Here is a 19,334-nt window from a genome sequence, read left to right on the forward strand (position 1 = left end):
TATTTTATTTATCTCCATTCTCTGTGAATATAAATGCAGTGTTCAAAAACTGTTAGCATTAGGATAACAGTTTGCTGTAACCCCTCAAAGGAGCATTCACTGTACAACCAGGGGTAAGTGGTTTAATATTTATAGAACCCTGACTTGAGCACTGGGGGAGATTTGTGTTTGTCTCCAGTGTAAATTCGGACTGTCAAATGAATGGAGAATTGGATGCTTTCAGCTCCCCCGCTCCTGGCAGAAAATTTTTGTCAGGACAACTGTTCCTTTATTGAACTGTATTTATACATAAAGCAAGAGGATCTATGAGATAGAAAAGTAAAGAACTTTTTTGTGTCTTGAAAAAATCCAGTTCAAGGACTGCTATGAACTTAAGGGGGAGAATTGATTTTTTTTTTTTCCTGTCCGAAGGGATATTTCTTGTTTTTACTTTTCCTTGATGATTTTTGCACCCATATTCTAGACATTGAAGATTGGATGACTGAGGCACATACTGTCTCTGCTTTACATTTCCCAGAATCTCTTGAGGAATATCATCCTTTTAAAACTATTTGATTGGGGCACCTGGGTGGCTCAGTCATTAAGCGTCTGCCTTCAGCTCAGGTCATGATCCCAGGATCCTGGGATCGAGCCCCGCATCGGGCTCTCTGCTCTGCGGGAAGCCTGCTTCTCCCTCTCCCATTCCCCCTGCTTGTATTCCCTCTCTCCCTGTGTCTCTCTCTGTCAAATAAATAAATAAAATCTTTAAAAAAAAACAACAAAAACTATTTGATTTATTAATTTTATTACTCAGAATCTTGTAGAGACTTCCAATTGCTTTTCACTGAAAATAAAATGTGAGATAATAAATTTCAATCATGTATCTTTATTGACAGCATCCAATTTTATTATTTTACTTCATTTTTTTCCAGCGCAGGAACTCTCCTGATTATTCATTCTTTATAACAGTATGATTCCTAATGTCAAGGTATCACATGCCATCTTCCAATTGGAATTGGATTTTTTACTAAATAATGTTCTCTTTGAAATATTTTTCCTTACCTTTGTTCATGTTACATCAGTTTCATTAATATTTCCAAGATTTTATTTATATACTCTCTTTGTAGCATGTATCTTAATATAATTCTCATTGACTATGTTGTTATATGTGCTTTTTATTTGAACCTTCAAATTTTGATGTATTTTTTACTTTTCTACTCTGAAAGGGAAAAATCGTCTATAAAAATACCTTTTGATTGTCTACTTTGAAAGACATAGTGTTTAAAATAGTAAAGGGGCTGATTTGATAAATCAAATAAGGTCAGAGAAGAAAAAAATTTGTTTTTCATAGTGGAGATAACTATATTATAAGAATAATATAATGATTATTTTACATGATTTTGTGTAACAAAAAGTTAACCAAGAAGAAAATGAAAATAACCTAATTCAACCATCTAGAGATAATCAGTGTTAATGTGTTGGTACATGTTTTTCAATAGACACAGTTGCACAAACACAAGCGTAAATGGAGTGACACTATACAAGCTATTTGTAACATTTTTGCTTAGATTCTGTCATCGACAACTTTCCATATAAATACAGGTATATATCATCATTTGTAACTGTTGCATAATACTCTGTATGCCATGATTTACTTAATCAGAATTTTATTGATGGATATTTTGTTTCTAATTCTCGATATGGTAAAATAAGTTATAATGACCATTTTAGCTCTTTGTGTACTTGTACAATTACCTTAAAATAAATTTTTAAATGTAGAAATGTTGTGTCAGTGGTTGCTGAAGAGAAATAATTAAGATGAGGACTTCTGTTGAGATAATATGTGATTTTTTTTGCCCCAAAGTATTACATATATATGACTATGTGTGTACCATATGTATATTTTTGTCAGTATTTTTCTTTTCCTAACATATTAAGTAGATACAAAAGAACATTTACAAAATTTGTATGGATTCTGGGGAAAAACAAAGCAGTAAGCACCTGATCTCTCTCTTCTTTCCCCCTCTCTAGGAGATTGTCACTAACCTAGATTCTGTATTTTTTCATTGTTTAAAAAATTTCCTTGTAGCTTACTGCATGTGTTTATCTCCAAACAATATGTTGTTAAATTGGCATGTATTTGAACATTATGTAAGTGGAAAGCTAGTGTATGTATTCTTCTGCAACCAATTTCACTCACTATTATACTGAGATTTACCCATGAAGATGTACATAGTTGTATTTTATTCATTTTTAACTGCTTAATAGTCTTCTGTTATATGCAAATACCACCATTTACCTGTTTAAATGTTGATGGGTTTGGAGGTTGATTCCCATTTTGCCATTACAAACAATGCTCGTATGAATATTTTTGTATAGGTCTCCGGTACTCATATGCACACATATCTAGAATGTCTTTTCCTGGGTGTGGAATAGCTGGGTCATAGGCTGTGTATGTCTTTGACTATACTAGATAAAACTGAATTATTTACCAAAGTATTTGTATTAGTTTATACTCCCACCTGCAGTAGACAAGAGGTTTGGTTGCCTCCCATTGTCATCAATGCTTTGTCAGATTTTAAAATTTTTTCTGCTCTGATAGAGATGAAATGGCCTATTTACTTTGTGTAACTCATTACAAATGATATTGAGTATCTTCTTATATGCTTCTTGGCCATTTAGCTTAGTAACATGATTTGAATTTTCAAGTTTTCTAGTTATTTCTGTTACTGGTTTCTTTTTTTTTTTCTTTTTAAAGATTTTATTTTTTTATTTGACAGAGAGCATGAGTAGGGGGATGGGTAAAGGGGGAGGGAGAGGGAGAAGCAGACTCCCCACTGAGGAGGTAGCCTGACACACAGTGCTCAACCCCAGGACTTGGAATCATGACCTGAGCTGAAGGCAGATGCTTAAGCCACCGAGGCGCCCCTCTGTTTTTGATTTCTAACTTGATTTCATTTCAAGTGAACTCCAAAGGCTCATTTCCTTCAGTGTGAAAGGCAAGTACTTACAATGGCCTAGAAGGTTCAATGGAATTTGAAGTCCATTATCTCTGTGATCTCACCTCCTGTTATTCGCCTCCTGGCTTGTTCTGTTTCAGCTACACTGACTGCCTGGCTGTTCCTCCAACACCTCCTCAAACACATCAAAACATATCTTTACCTTAAGACTTTGGCACTGTCTATTGAGAAAAACACCTACCATCCCATCAGTATGAATACTGGGGCATCTCACACAAATTCTCACAAAAGGGAGCCAGAGACCCATGAGACAAGGGAGCAAACCGAAACCTAAGTTATGTAGCTTGTGTGGCACTTTGCAGGTAGACATGTTTCATAGATCCATGTGTCCTAGATTTGTTTTCTATAAGCAATTATAAATAAGGGCTATCCTGTGAAATGCATTAAACAGGTAAGAGTCTGCTTCCATTAATATCATTAATCTATTTGCCAGAAGGTCCAGTTTTAACATATTCACAAGCAAATTAACCCAGGTCACCTGCCATCTTTATTTCCTGGGGATGTACCATTGGTAACGAGAGAAGAGTGAATCACAGGCCAGCTGCTTTACCTTCTTCCTCCTCATCACCTGATAGATCTGGGGGTTATCTCTCAAGCAGAGTGGCTGTGCTTTATGACTAGACGGAGAAAAAAGTGAGTCCCCATTTTTAGTTTCAGCTTTCCTATCAAGAAATATTTTGTTTTGCACTGGAAAGGAGGACCCACAGTGGAGGGATCTCCTTTTGCTCACATCCTTAACTCCTGTTCTTTCAGTTTAGTGCATTCTGGAGGTGTTTCTGAGAACTTCCTCCAATTGCTTTCTTTGACACAGCTCCACATTTTGGGAAGAATAGGGGTAGTGTGACTGAGATTCTTTTGGTTTCTTTCTATTGCCAGCATTTGGCTGTTCTGGAAGCTATTCATTTAAGGCTGTGTGGTATAAAGTTGGAACTATCCTCTAGTTTCAGTCTTCTAAAATAATTTTTCTCTTCTTTACTACCTCCCTTTCTTCTCCTTCAGCAGTTTTTCTCCTCCTGTGATGGTCAGTTTGGAGAGAGGGATAGTATCCAAGGTGGAGAGACTGGTAATCCTGGATTTACACTGTTTTTTTTTTCCCGGAAATCTCTGTCAGTTTTAAATATCTCTGAATAGTGGTTTTAATTTAGTAGTACTTCAGAAACATCTTAAGCATCGGGAAGTGAATTGCCATGTAGATATAAATTCATGAGGACAGTTGTTTCCTCCAGGTGCCATTCTGAGTTATTTATTTTCTGTTTCCCATAATATGTAAATATTATTGTCAGTGGCTATGATACATACCTTTATGTGTGTGTGCATTTATAGAATATATAGTGAATCTGTTTGTATTTATCATTGAAAAGAATTGGTTGCTTTTAAAAATCTTATGAATCATAGGATTCTTTCATTTCAAGGGATTATTGAAGAAAACTGTCTATATAGCCATTTAATAAATCACTAATATTTAACACTTTTGCATTAATTAAACCTAGAACTATTGATTGCATACATAAATATCAAAGCATATTTGCTTCAAAAATGGTGAGTTTTGTATTTTGAGAGATGTAATTTATAGATAAGTTTACATTAATTCTGCACTTTATATTTATTTTTATAGACTCGGAAGAATGTGAAGTACAAACTAATCTGAAAATTTGGAGAGAACCACTCAATATTGAATTTAAAGAAGACAGTCTATCCTATATGGAAAAATTATGGCTTAAAAAACACAGAAGGTATTTTCTGAAATTTTGCATTATTAATAAGAAATATAAAAGCTATTTATGTTCCTGGCTTGTGTGACATGCTTTTTTGTAGCAATTTTATATGTGTGTTTCACATTTGCATAAATAATTTTAAAGCAATATTAAATCCCTGTGAGGCTTCTACTGTTCTAATAAGAATTTAAATTTTATTTATGTATGTGATGCACCATTAATTTAGAGTTTGCTAGGAGAAATGCAAATGTGTATGTGAGAAAAAGGCACAAATATGGTATAGAATTTAAGAATGATAGCAAAAATAATGCAATAAATGAAAGATTACTTTGGAAAGGTATTGCTCTCATTCTTTTTACATTAGCATAAACTTTTGAGGCTGTACTTTTCAGAATCTACTTTTAAGTTAATTAGACCTTTAATAGTACAGTTTTATTAATAGTATTCAATTATTTTATTCAAAGACTATATCATTAGATGTGCCATTTCATAAATTGTTTAACAGTTAAACTATTAAATATCAGACCAGAATTATGACTGAGTACATGTTAGTGTCATTCACAATTTTATGATCAAATAGGATCTGTATTGGGAGGTACCTTTAAAGGCTCACTTTGCCCTGTAGCAGCACTGCTTACACTTTGTTGTGCCTGTGAATCACTGGCAAAATACAGATTCTTCGGAGGGGTAGACGAACCATGAGAGACGATGGACTCTGAAAAACAAAGTGAGGGTTCTAGAGGGGAGGGGGGTGGGAGGATGGGTTAGCCTGGTGGTGGGTATTGAGGACGGCACATTCTGCATGGAGCACTGGGTGTTGTGCACAAACAATGAATCATGGAACACTTCATCTAAAACTAATGATGTAATGTATGGGGATTAACATAAGAATAAAAAAAAATTCAAAAAAAACCACCACCACCAACAACAAAAAATACAGATTCTTCTTCAGTAGGTCTGGGTGGGACCTGACACTCTGCATTTCTGAATTTCTAACAGCTCCCAGCTGATACTTAGTGTGGGTAATTCTGGTTTCTGAACTGCACTTTGAGGAACAATGTGCCAGAGGACCTGTCTAGAATGTACCTGAGGAATTGTCATCAAGCCCTTGCTTCACCTTCAGTCATATAAAACTATCCCCTGAGATGGCCCATTCCATCTCTGGAACTTTCTGCCTGCTGTAATATCTCCCAGTGAGCTGTAATTTGTGTCTGACTGGTTTCTAAACATGGTCTCAACTCTTACCAATTAAGCCAATATAGGGCAAATTGAATTCTTCCTCTCCATGGCATTCCTTCAGATTTTTGAAGTCAGCCCTCATATCTCCCTTGAAGCTTCTGTTTCACAGGTTACTATCTACTCCTGTGCCCCTTTAACTGTTTTTCATGTGGCAGATTTAAGTTTTTTTTTTTTTTAATTTTGAAATAAGGCATACCTGAGGAGTTGTAAAACAGTATTAAGATTTCCCAAGTATCACACATTCAGCTTTCCATAATGGCAACATCTTACATAACCATAGTGCATGTATCAAAACCAAGAAGTTAACATTGGTACAATATTATTAATTAAACTACAGACTTTATTTGGATTTCACCAGTTTTTCCACTGTTGTCCTTATTCCACTTCAGGATCCAATCCAGGATCCCACATTGTCTTTTTTTTTTTTTTTTTTTTTTAAGATTTTATTTATTTATTTGACAGAGAGAGCAAGAGAGCACAAGCAGGGGCAACAGTAGAGGGAGAGGGAGAAGCAGGCTCTCTGCCAGGCAGGGAGCCCGATGCAGGGCTCGATCCCAGTACCCTGAGTTCATGACCTGAGCCGAAGGCAGACGCTTAACCATCTGAGCCACCCACGCATCCTTTTTTTTTTTTTTTTTAATCATAGCTCCTTATCCATTACACTTCCTCAGTCTTTCCTTGTTTTTCCAGACCCTGACATCTTTCAAGAGTACTTGCCAGGTGTTTTATAGAACATACTCAACTTGGATCTGTCTGTTTTTTTTTTTTTTTTTTCTTTTTCATAATTAGATTGAGGTTGTGCATTTTGAGGAAGGATAATGCAGAGAGGATGGATGTGCCCTTCTCTGTGTGGTATCACAGGATCATCCTGTCCGTATATGTTATTACCAGGGTGTTAATGTTGAGCCCGTGGTTAATGTGGTACTCACCGAGTTTCTCCACTGCACACTCACTCTTTTCCCTCTGTAAATCATGTCTTGGGCTGTTACACAGAGTACCATAGACCAGGTAGCTTATGAGCACAAGCATTCATGTTTCAATTTTTAAGGATGGGAAGTCCAAGATAAAGGTGCCAGCAGATTTGGTGTCTGGAGAGAGCTAGCTTGGTTCACAGATGGACATCTTATTACCACGTCCTCACATGGTAGAAGGGGCAAGGGAGCTCTCTCAGGTCTCTTTTATAAGGGCACTAATCCCATTCATGAGGGCTCTATCCTCATGACCCCATCACCTCCCAAAGGCTCACCTCATACTATCACTTTGGGATTAGGATTGCAACATATGAACCATTCCGAACAGAACTTTCGTCCCTAGCCCCTGTAAGGTTCATGAATCTCTCACATGCAAAATATATTCATTCCATCCTAAGAGCCCCCAAAGTTTCACTTCTAGCTATCAACTCAAGTCTAAACTCCAAAGTCTCATCTAAATATCATCTAAATCAGATATGGATAAGATTCAATGTATGATTCATTCTGAGGCAAATTGCTCTCTGTGAACCTATGAAATCAAACATTTTATGTGCTTCTAAAATATAATGGTGGGACAGGCATGGGATAAATATTTCCATTCCAAAAGAGAGAAATAGGAAAGAAGAAAGGAGTAGCAGGTTCTAAGCAAGTCTGAAACCCAACAGGGCAAATTCTACAAAACCTTAAGTCTTGAGAATTATCCTTTTCATTGATGCTCTGCACTCCAAGGCCCACTGGGATGGAGGTCCCACCTTCCAGACACACTAGAGCGGGGGTCCTGCCTTCCAGACACACTAAGGCAATGCCCCCACAGCTATGCTGGGCTGGGGCTGGGCTCCCAAGACTTTGGGTGTCTCTGCTCCCATGGCTTTGGGTGGTCCCATTCCTATGAAGGCTCTGTGTGGGCTCACATCCTGTGACTCCCTTGGGCTGGAATCATGACCTTTTCTAGCTTGGGGTTATAGGGGCTTCTTTGCCCCCATAGTTTCACCAGGCATTGCCCCAACAGGTGCTCTCTGCTGTGTGGCCTGGAGCTTTCTGTGCCTGCAATTGGAGGGATAGCCCTGATGATTTTTGAATTGCCTTTGGAGGTCATTTTTCCATTGTCTCTGATAAAAGTCATGACTTCTATTTAGATGGTTCTGATTAATCTCCTTATCAGATGACCCTTTGGGCATTTACTTCTTGTTCTTTCCTGAGTAGGCCCTCTCATTCTTTTTCAATATGTATATTCTGAGAATATTCCAAATATTTCAGTTTTGCTTATATTTCGATTAATAATTTTGTCTTTAAATCATTTCTCCCTTCTTGCATTTTACTATGAGCAGTCAAGAGAAACCAAGCCTCTCCTTCAACACTTTGTTTAGAAATTGCCTCAGCCACAGAACTAATTTCATCACTTGTAAGTTCTACCTTAAATAAAACACCAGGACATAGACACAATTCAGCTAAGTTCTTTGCCACTTTGTTAATGAAAATTGCCTTTCCTCCAGTATGCAATAATATGTTCCTTATTTCCATTTGCTACCTCAGCAGAATGGTACTTATCTTTCATATTTCTACTGATACTTTTTTCAGGATTACTTAGGTATTCTGTAGGAAGATTGAGGCTTTTCCTCAGTTCTCCTCTTTTTGAGTCCTCACCAGAATTGTCTTTAAAAGTTCTTTCATAACAGTATAGTTCTTTTCTAGTATGAACTTTAAACCTTTCAGCCTCTACCCATCAGTGAGTTCCAAGGCTGCTTCTACATTTTTAGCAGCACCAGACTTCTGGTACCAATTTCTGTCTTTGTCCATTTGGGATGTTGTAACAGAATGACATAAACTGAGTGCCTTGCAAACAACAAACAGTTATTTCTCAGAGTTCTGGAGATTGGAAGTCCAAGATCAAGATACTGGCAGACTCAGGGACACCTGGGTGGCTGTCAGTTAGGTGTCTGCCTTCGGCTCAGGTCATGATCCCAGGGTCCTGGGATTGAGCCCCACATCGGGCTCCTTGCTCAGTAGGAAGCCTGCTTCTCCCTCTGCCTGCTGTTCTGTCTGCCTGCCGTTCCCCCTGCTTGTGCTCTCTCTCTCTCTCTCTGACAAATAAATAAAATAAAATCTTAAAAAAAAAAAGATACTGGCAGACTCAGAGTCTAGTGATGGCCTGCCTCCTGGTTCATAGGAGGCTATTTTTTTGCTGTGTCCTCACATTGCTCTTTTGGACCTCTCCTATAAGGGCATCAGTCCCACATGGGGGCTATACCTTCATGAACTAATCACCTCCCAAAGACCCCCATCTCTTAATGCCATCACGTTGATCTCAACATATGAATTTTGGGAGGGGACATATTCACATCATAGTAACTAAGAAAGATTTTAGGGGAGATACCTTGAGATGATACAAAATCCTGTTGTTCCTTAAACTTTACTAATTTTAGTATATCAGTGGATTTTGCCAGAAGCAGAATAGCTGGGGATTTTCTATTTCCTTCATTTCTTCTATACTTATTAATTAGAATCCTTCAAGGAAGAATATCCCTTCCCCCTTTCATTTATTTATTCAGTTGTTTATTTGTGTAGACTCCTGGATGTGTGTTTTATTTTTTGGATTAATATCCCATACTATTGTTATTTATTTTGTGACTCAGATGGTTCTTGTCTTGACCACTGAGAGAGCTGATTTAGGTTGACTCCTCTCTGCTTTCAACGTGGTCTCATCCTTTTCTGTTTGTTGGTTGGTTTGCTTGTAACACCTCTTCATTTTTCTGGCACCCAAGATGCATTTCCATGCCCTAGCCCAGAAATAATTTTTCCAAATAATCTTGATTTCTTTTTTTTTTTTTTTGGAAAATGGTATTCAGAAACCAAGATCTGGATTATAAGTATGCTCATGGCTACAAAGGTACCACAGAGCCTAGGTGTTCTCAAAGAACATCTAGGAAATATATGTATGTATACTTACCCACTATAAACACAGCCAAATTTATTTCTGTATCTATCTACCTGAGTATCTGTTAAAGTAAACATGAGTGTACTCATACCTCTGACTCCAAACCAGCATCATGTTCTCCCTTTGCTTATTTGTAGTTTCTTTCACCTACAGTGAGAATCCTGGCTTTCATTATCTATGATACATTTATTCATTTATCATCCTGTGTGTGTGTGTGTATGTGTATATACACACATAGTACACGACTATATAGTAGTGTACTGTATATATATATATATATATATATATATATATATATATATATATATACGCACATATACACTACTACACATTGTTTGTGTGCTTTTTATCTTTAGCCTACTGTATCCAGTCAAAATCTTTTTCTCCAAAGTTACTGAGGCCATGGCCCTCATTTCTTTCCCACATCCTTTAGAGTGGTTCTGCCATTCACTGGGTTATGTCCATATCCTGAGTACTTTTTAAAACTTGAATAGCACAGACTTGTTTACAATTCTGTGGGTTTTTACAAATGCCTGGAGTCAAGTGTTCACCATAGTACCAAATAGCTCAATTCCATTGCTCCCAAATTCCCTTTTGCTTCCCCTTTGTACTCAACCCTTCTTCCCCAACGCATGGCAACCATCAATCTGTTTCCATCCATACACATTTGCCTTTTTCTGAATGTCATGTAAATGATACCACACAATATGTAGCCTTTTGTGTCCTTTCCTTAGGAAAATGCATTGAAGAGTCATCTGTGTTCTTCAGTGAATCAAAATCCATTCTTTTTTATTGTGGTGCACAGTTTATCGATTAATATCCATTATTCTGATGCACAGTTTAGCCATTAATCTGTTGAAGAACATCCTGCTGATTTCTAGTTTTTGAAAATTATGACTAAATCTGTTAGAAACATTTGCAAATAGGTTTTTGTTTGAATATAATTTTTAATTCCCTGGGTAAATACCCAGGACTGGGATGACGAGATCATATGGTAAGTGGATGTTTATGAGAAACTGTCAGACCGTTTCTGCAAAGCACCTGCACAGTTTGTGCCCTTTCTCTCAGTGTATGAGTTCTGGTTGCTCTCCATCTTCACCAGTGCTTGGTATTTTCAGGGTTGTTTGTTTGTTTGGTGGTAGTCATTTTATTTTATTTTTTTTTTAATAATTTTTTTTATTATGTGAGTTACCATACAGTACATCATTAGTTTGTGACGTAGTGTTCCATGATTCATTGTTTGCGTATAACACCCAGTGCTCCATGCAGTACGTGCCCTCCTTAATACCCATCACCAGGCTAACCCATTCCCCCACTCCCCTCCTCTCTAATTGCTCTGGGAATCAAACTGATGGTTTTAGAGGTGGTGGTCATTTTAATAGGTGTATAGTTGTATCCCCTTGTGGTTTATTTGACAGGGCTTTAAGTTCATTCATCTACTGGTTATACCTATGCAACTGCTGTCCAAGCTGTCTATATCTCTTGTAAAGTGTAATGCCCATAACAGTCTTTTAGGTATGAAACTCAGTAGTGTGTACCTGTCAATTAGTCAGTCTTCAATAAATATTTGTTTAAATTTTCAGGTAAATCTGGTGAGGTGATCTTATTCTAAAAGATATTTCACCCTTGATTTATGTAGCATGAACTTTCAAGCAAGCATTGGTGCTGGGGTCCCAATATCTAGAATACAGACCTAGTTCATTGACTAACTAGTTGTTTGTTCATGGGCAAATTCCGTAAAATATCTTGGTCCACATTTTTTCATCTGCAAAATATTGAGTTTAGAATAAACAATCAATGGTTCCAATACTCTGTTGTCTATAAAAGCCTTTGGTTCAAGGCTTTGCTCATTAAATTAGGTAAATTTTTACTTCAGAAAGGAGTCCTGGATAATAGTACATTCATGTGCATCTATGATTGAGTTTCTTGTACAGTAAATCTGTGTCAAACTGCAAAGAGTTTTCTCGTGGCCAGGTGCCAGTTTGTTTTGAGCTTGCCCAGATTATCAAATTTTATTGCCTTTGCAAATTGGGAGAGAGGCCATATAGAGTAATGGTTAAGAACATTGACTTGGTGAGATGGACTCCTTGGGTTCAAATTCCTCTTCTGCATTTACTACCTGAATGACTTTGAACATGTTGATTTACTTCTTTGTGCCTCAGTTTTCTCATCTGTAAAATTAAGATAATACTGGTGCCTAGTTAACATACATATTAATATTTAATACCCCAGATTAGTTAGATAGAGCCTAGTACATTTTAAGCTTTGTATCAATGCTACATACTATTATCATTAAGAAGGCCTGACTTTTACATGAGGACTCCATGAGCTGGCATGGTCTGGAAGGAATGTGGCTACTTATATTCTTGATTGGAAAGTGCCACCTTCCCAATAATTTGGAAATATCCTGTGGAACCATATGCATAATCTTGACTTCTGAGAATTCCTGTGTTTTGTTGCCTTCTATACGAGATGGGCCATACAGACCTCGTTAATTGGGTGATAAATGTGACAGCCAGAACACACTACATTCATATTGTGGGAGCAGATTTTATCACCCTACTGGCTTGGTGAAAGTTTAGAACAATGTCTTTTGGTTCCCTTAGTACCTATCAAATTAGTACTTTTTTAAAAAGATTTATTTATTTGAGAGAGAAAGAGAGAGAGAGAGACAGAGAGAAAGAGAGAGAGAGAACACATGAGTGGAGGGAGGGGCAAAGGGAGAGGGGAAAAAGAGAATCCTCAAGCAGATTCCCTGCTAAGCATGGAGCCTGACACAGGTCTCGATCCCAGGACCCTGAGATCATGACCTGAGCTGAAACCAAGAGTCGGCCACTTAATCAACTGAGCCACCCAGGGGCCCCCATAAATTAGTTTTTTAAATAGTGTAGCATGTTTCATGGACTCCATGCGGCTTCTGCAAGAACGCTGACTTCTATTTTGATTTTCATCCTAAACGAAAAATAGTAGGACAGGGGCGCCTGGGTGGCTCAGATGGTTAGGCGTCTGCCTTCAGCTCAGGTCATGATCCCAGGGTCCTGGGATCGAGCCCCGCATAGGGCTCCTGGCTCAGCGAGGAGCCTGCTTCTTCCTCTCCCTCTGCCTCTCTCCCTGCTCATGCTTTCTCTCTCTCTCTCTCTCTCTCTCTCTGTATCTCTGTGTCTCAAATGAATAATAAAAAAAAAAAATTAAAAAAAAAAAAGAAAAATAGTAGGACATACAATTGAAAAATCTTGTGTGGGGATGCCTGGGTGGCTCAGTTGGTTAAGCGTCTGCCTTTGGCTCAGGTCCTGATCCCAGGGTCCTGGGATGGAGTCCTGCATCCTGCTGCCTGCTCAGCGGGGAGTCTGCTTCTCCCTCTCCCTCTGCTCCTCCCGCTGCTTGTGCTCTCTCGCCCTCTCTCTCAAAAAAAAATAAATAGAATCTTAAGAAAAAGTAAAATCTTGTGTGATGTTAATTTGATTTACAAAATTATTTTAGTAGAGTAAGATTCTGTTATACAATCATACTTTTCTTCTGTGAATTAGAGGCATAGCTTTGGTTTTGTCATTAATTTTGTATACTCACTCATTTGTGAAATAAATCAAGATCTTGTCTGGGAAAACTTCAGATAATATATTTTAGTCTTTTAATTGCTTCTTTCTCGTTTTGTAGAACTCCACAGGAGCAACTTCGAAACATGCTACCGGATACATTCATACCTCAATGTAAAACTGCGAGTGAGGCACAGTGTTCCCAGAATGAAAGTGATGAAGGTAGTGATGGTTAGTTCAGACTTGATTAGATATTTTCTAATTTATTATTTCAAATTTTACACACTAAGCATTAGTCAGCATCTGCTTTTGTTTTTGTTTTTGTTTTGTTTTTTACTATGTTATCCTCAACTAGACTGTGCACCCTTTGTCTCTAGATCAGAATCAAGCACACGCCTCTTCCCATTCCATAGATTTACTTTGCCTTAAATTAAATCATTTATTTAAACATTGAATGGTAAGAAAATGTGTGTCTTAACTTGAAGTGGGGGAATTGATAGCATTTACATATTAGTGTGGATGCACAAGAGAACATTATTCTTTTATTGTTGACCATGTTATTTGAAGATAGGGAATTCTCAGGTGATATCAGGTGTATTCTTTGATATTATTTGCTAATCTAATTTCCTAGTTGAGGAGACCAAAGTACAACACCCAGCGCTTTTTCTGCCAGTAGAAGAATTAAACATAGAGAGACCTGAGCCATCTCTAAAAATAGTTGAACTGGATGATGTAAGTGCATAATGACCACTCTATTACTTAATAAAAAAGAAATTCATAACATATAATTACAACTACATATTGTTTTCAACAAAGACTTTTTTCATAATTCAACATTGTTGGGAAGGAAATTTATAAGAGTTTGAATTAAATATGTTGAAAGGAATAAAACAGTATTATCTTTAATGTGGGCAGTAAATTTGTGAGCTGTGCTGATACTGTGCCATTTTCGGAAGCATGTAGTGTGGGAAATGTACTACGTTTAACTTGTTGAAATGTAGGTTAGTGTTCGTTTTATTTAGGTCTTTACGTTATCAGTCTTTTTAAACAGAAATTATTCTCCTAATATGGTATCTATTTAATATAATTTGTATACATGTAGTTTCTTGAATGTCACCTAATATTATTTTCTATTTAAAGGAAAAATGGTACTAAGATTTAAGGAATGGAGGATAATAATAACTTGAATACAAACCTCTAGAAGACACAAAGTAGAATCAACTGGAGCTTGAGCCAATCAGGGGTAGAGCTTACACTGAAGGTTTAAGTTTTGACAAACTCAGCACATTTCTGACTTTCTAGTCATCTAGTACCTGAATGTACCACTTGTCCTCAATATTTCTGTCCCTGTGGTTGTCACAGAAAAAGACTAGGATGGAAGAAGTATCCCTTTAAATACTACTTTCTTCTTTAGGTTAATAGCTTCTGCTCTGTGTGTGTGTGCCTAGAAACACTTTAATTCTCCTCTGGATAAGTTTAAGATATTGAACAAATAAGCACACATGCTTACATATGTGTGTGTGTGCTTGTCATTATTTTGTTGATGCACAGAGTAAGCTTATACCATGCTGTCCAGAGAACTAAAAACATTTCAGTCACTAGCCTACTTGGCACTCAGTAGTTACATAATAAAACAGCTGTTAGTGTTATTTCTAGGTGTGATAGTAGTGATAAAATGGCTGACATAGCAAATGCCCTCAACAAATAGTTGTTGAATTTGTTTAGATCTTCTTGAACTAATGTTCTATGGCACATAGTCAGAAAGCTAATGACATTATTTGTAGGAAGAAAATTCTCTAAATATTGCATACAAGCTAGCTGGTTAACGTATAATACATTTATTGGACATACTAATATTATACTACATGCATTTAATAAGACTTACGAAGAGGAATTTGAAGAACCAGGAGACATAGTGCCCTACAAAGTTGAGTTAGCTGATGCAGATGGTCAACAAAGGTAAGCTGTTTCTAATTCACTTTTGATGCTTATTAAAAACCTACACCCCAAAATCAACTATCTCTTTAAATGAGAAATTCATGATGTAAAAAACATGTGACTTCAGTGTTAGAATATATTTTACTAAAGCCATGTTTCAATTTGTGTACAATATTGCTAATATTTGCCAACATTCAATAATTAGAAAAGTGGCTATAATGATATGTTTATATTCTTACCTAATAACTGGATTACTTAATAGTTACTTCTGATTTTAGCATTATTATTTGAAATGGCTTACCAAGGATGATATATGTCATATGAGCTTTCTTCTTTTCTCCAAAGATACTCTTTGGATTTTTCATATTTTAGTTTGCTATCAAACCTAAGTAAAAACAGATATATTAATGATTAGTTTGAGAGACAAAAAGAGCTCCCAAATTATAGATTACTTACTAGGTAGATTTTACTGTGTGATAAATTAAATAAGTGAAGTACAGTGGTTCACTTTGTAACTTTTCTTAGAATTTTGTCATTTCCAAGTGAAAAATAGTATCTAGCTGTATCTGTTAGCAATGATGAAAGGACTCCAGGTCTGCTTTGCTGTTGAAACTTTAGCTAGGGTTTCATGTGTTTTGACTACAAAGTATTGAATTGGGTAAAGAGCAGAGTGAAGTTCCTATTAAGTAGCCCCTACACCAATTTTTTGCTTATAGTTCAGATCAACTTAGGCCCTATCAGCATTTTGGAACAGCAGTGGGCCTAAGGGATGCCCTTGGACCCGAAAAGCCCCATGTTTGGACACACAGACCCAGATACCTAGCAGCAAATGTGCTTTTGGCAGGAGATAACCTTTTAGTCAGTAGATAAGAGATTTGTAAGGATTACTGTATTCCTAAGGAAATGAATGACATATCTGCTCTCTAATTTGATTCTTTTATATATCTTATCACAAGTCCTGCTTTGACCTCCATGTAGGGTATTACAGAAGGCAGAGAAAGTTACTGATCGTGGTTTGGCACTGGTTTTGCATCTTGGGTTTGGAGGTGCCTGTAGAGTTTCTTCTTTTCTTTCTTTCTTTCTTTTTTTTTTTTTTTTAAAGATTTTATTTATTTGTCAGAGAGAGAGAGAGACAGAGAGAGCACAAGCAGGGGGAGCGGCAGGCAGAGGGAGAAGCAGGCTCCCCTCTGAGCAAGGAGTCAGATGCGGGACTCTATCCCAGGACCCTGGGATCATGACCCAAGGGGAAAACAGATGCTTAACGGACTGAGCCACCCAGATGCCCCGAGTTTCTTCTTTTCTAAGAAGAACTATAAAGAATCATAAGTGACACAGGAACATAATCCAGTTTTTATGGTGGTACTATGTAAAGCTTACATAGATATTCGGTATTATTAAATATATTATTCAATTCATAGAAAATGTTATTTAAATTGTACATATGCTAGTATATAGTAAACGTCATTAAAAATTGAAAATAAATATCACATATGGCTTTTTGACTCTGATAGTTCATTGCTAAACAAATAAAAAGTTTATTTAAGTAATAAAACCCTGATTTTTATCAGACTTCAATGAGATTTAAAGGTAACTCTCCATTTTTAGAAGAAAGAATATAAAGAACCAAACTTACTTCAGAATAATTTTTTTAAAAGAAGTTTTCAATTGACTTTGTTCAGTTAAATCAGATTTCGCCCAGTTGCCTTTCTTTAAAATCCACAATGCTATTTAGTTACTTGTGGTTTAGAATGTGTCCACAGTAAGGTTAAAAAAATATTGAATTAATATGAATAACCCTATTCCCTAAAGGGTTTACTGTATTTGTTTTAATAAAATGGGACTTTTTACTTTCTTTCATGTATCATTTCTTTCAATTCTTCTCTTTTGCTTATCCCGAAACATGAAAGTTACACATTTCATGATTATCAGAATACTTTTCTATATGAAACTGACGTCCATCAACATCATGTTTTCACTAAGGGAAAAACAGATCTCTTACATCTTCATCTGAACACCAGCTCTTCTTATAAAAATAACTCAAAAGGTAACTTTTTTTTCCTTGTGGATTAATATCATTAACAATGAATATTGGCAAGTTAATAAAACCAGTAGGTATTGCAGTATGTAAAAGCTTTACCTATTAAGCTATTCACTTCAAACCCAGAAAATTTAGTACTTAGAAAAACTTGGTTGAATATATATAATTTTCTAGCAAATACCCTTTTCAGTCAATGGGCAACAGTGTTTGAATTCAGAAGAAAAGCAGCCAATGTTGGTTGGTCTCTCTAAAAGTTATTATGGACTGAGCTAGCATTTAAAAGGTTACATGGGTGGGCTTTTAGTGAAGAAAATCTAATTGTCACCCTGTTGCCCTCCCTTGCATTAAATCTTCTCCCAAAATATTCAAATTTAATGTAAAGTTTCACGTAAGTGATAAAACCAAACCAAAACAAATCATCGTGTTTATATATCTACATTGTTATTACTAATAGTTTCCTTAGAATTTATAGATTAGAATGCTGTGTGCAAATGTCTGGTTTCAATTTCCAGATGGTGAGAGCACCATTTAAAGACAGTCACAATAAATTATCTTGGTCTGGGAGTCAAATTTCATTTCCATTTCTGCCTTAAATCATTGTGACCTTGAATATGTCACTTGCTTTCTTAGATTGCATTTTCCTAAACTAAAACATAGGAACTAGATTGTTTCTAATCTGCCTTTCAAATATTATTTTTAATCTATTTAGGATTTTCAGAAAAACTAATAAATATATCTTATATGAAGGATATGAGAGATACTTGAGAGTGTTATTTAAAATAACTAGTCATAAAACTGATGATTACCTTCTGTTTGAGTAGTAGATGGTAGAGAACCATGATTTGTGGTAATCCTGCTGGTCTTGACATCTTCAACTAATAAGGCTCTAAATTATTATGACCAATTATGAACTATATCCACAGGGATTTTAGGACTTTACAGGGCTCCCAAAAGATATTTTCTTACCTACCTGCAGCATGGTGTTCCATTTGCCTTTAGGAAAATGCTGAATATAAATAAATACCCATTAAGTGTTACTTTAAAGATACTTGATTTATGTAAATAGATTTTACTTTTAGAGCAGTTTTAGGTTCACAGCAAAACTGGGCAGGAAATACAGATTGTTCCCATATACCTTCTGCTTTCACAAACTCATAGTTCCTCCCACTATCAGCATCCCAAACCAGAGTAGTACATTTGTTACAATCAAACATAACATTGACACACTGTTATCACCCAAAGTCCATAGTTCACATTAGGGTTCACACTTGGTATTGTACATTCTGTGGGTTTGGACAAATTTAAAATGACATGTATCCACCATTATAGTATCATAAAAAATCATTATAGTGCCCTAAAAATACTCTGTGCCCTGCCTTTTTATGTTATCTCCCTCCCTCCGAACTCCTGGCAACCACTGATCTTTTTACTTTATAGTTTAGCCTTTTCCAGAATGTCATGTAGCTGGAATGATACAGTATGGAATCTTTTCATATTGGCTTCTTTCACCTAATATGCACTTAAAGGTGACTCTGTGTCTTTTCATGGCTTGATAGCTCCTTTTTTTTAGTACTGAATAATATTTTATTGTCTGGATGTATCACAATTTATTTATACATTCACTTATTGAAGGACAACTTGGTTGATTCTGAGTTTTGACAATTATGAATAAAGCTGCTATAAACATCCATGTATATTTGAACATAACTTTTTAACTCATTTGGGTAAATACCAAGGATTGCAATTGTTAGATCACATGGTTATAATATGTTTAGTTTTGTAAGAAATCACCAAACTGTCTTCCAAAGTAGCTGTACTATTTTGCATTCCCACCAGCAATGAATGAGACTTCCTGTTCTCCATATCCTTGCCTGCATTTGGTATTGTTAGTGTTTCTCGGATTTTTGTCATTCCAAAAATTGTTGAGTGGATTTCATTGTTGTTTTAACTTGCAAGTCCCTAATAA

General features: G+C 36.3%; 1 protein-coding gene across 1 annotated transcript in view; it reads left to right on the forward strand.

Annotated features, from left to right (window-relative positions):
- Positions 1–19,334, forward strand: part of ZBBX (zinc finger B-box domain containing) — a 110,393-nt gene that overhangs the window by 60,424 nt on the left and 30,635 nt on the right. The window contains 5 exon segments of the mRNA XM_064590345.1: positions 4,615–4,732; positions 13,514–13,623; positions 14,024–14,124; positions 15,272–15,351; positions 17,238–17,374. Coding sequence (XP_064446415.1) covers positions 4,615–4,732; positions 13,514–13,623; positions 14,024–14,124; positions 15,272–15,351; positions 17,238–17,374 — 546 coding nt within the window.

The sequence above is a fragment of the Mirounga angustirostris genome, unplaced genomic scaffold (assembly GCF_029215605.1).
Source record: "Mirounga angustirostris isolate CCGP_5_RB_7025 unplaced genomic scaffold, mMirAng1.0.hap1 SCAF_1, whole genome shotgun sequence".
Taxonomy (NCBI): Eukaryota; Metazoa; Chordata; class Mammalia; order Carnivora; family Phocidae; genus Mirounga; species Mirounga angustirostris.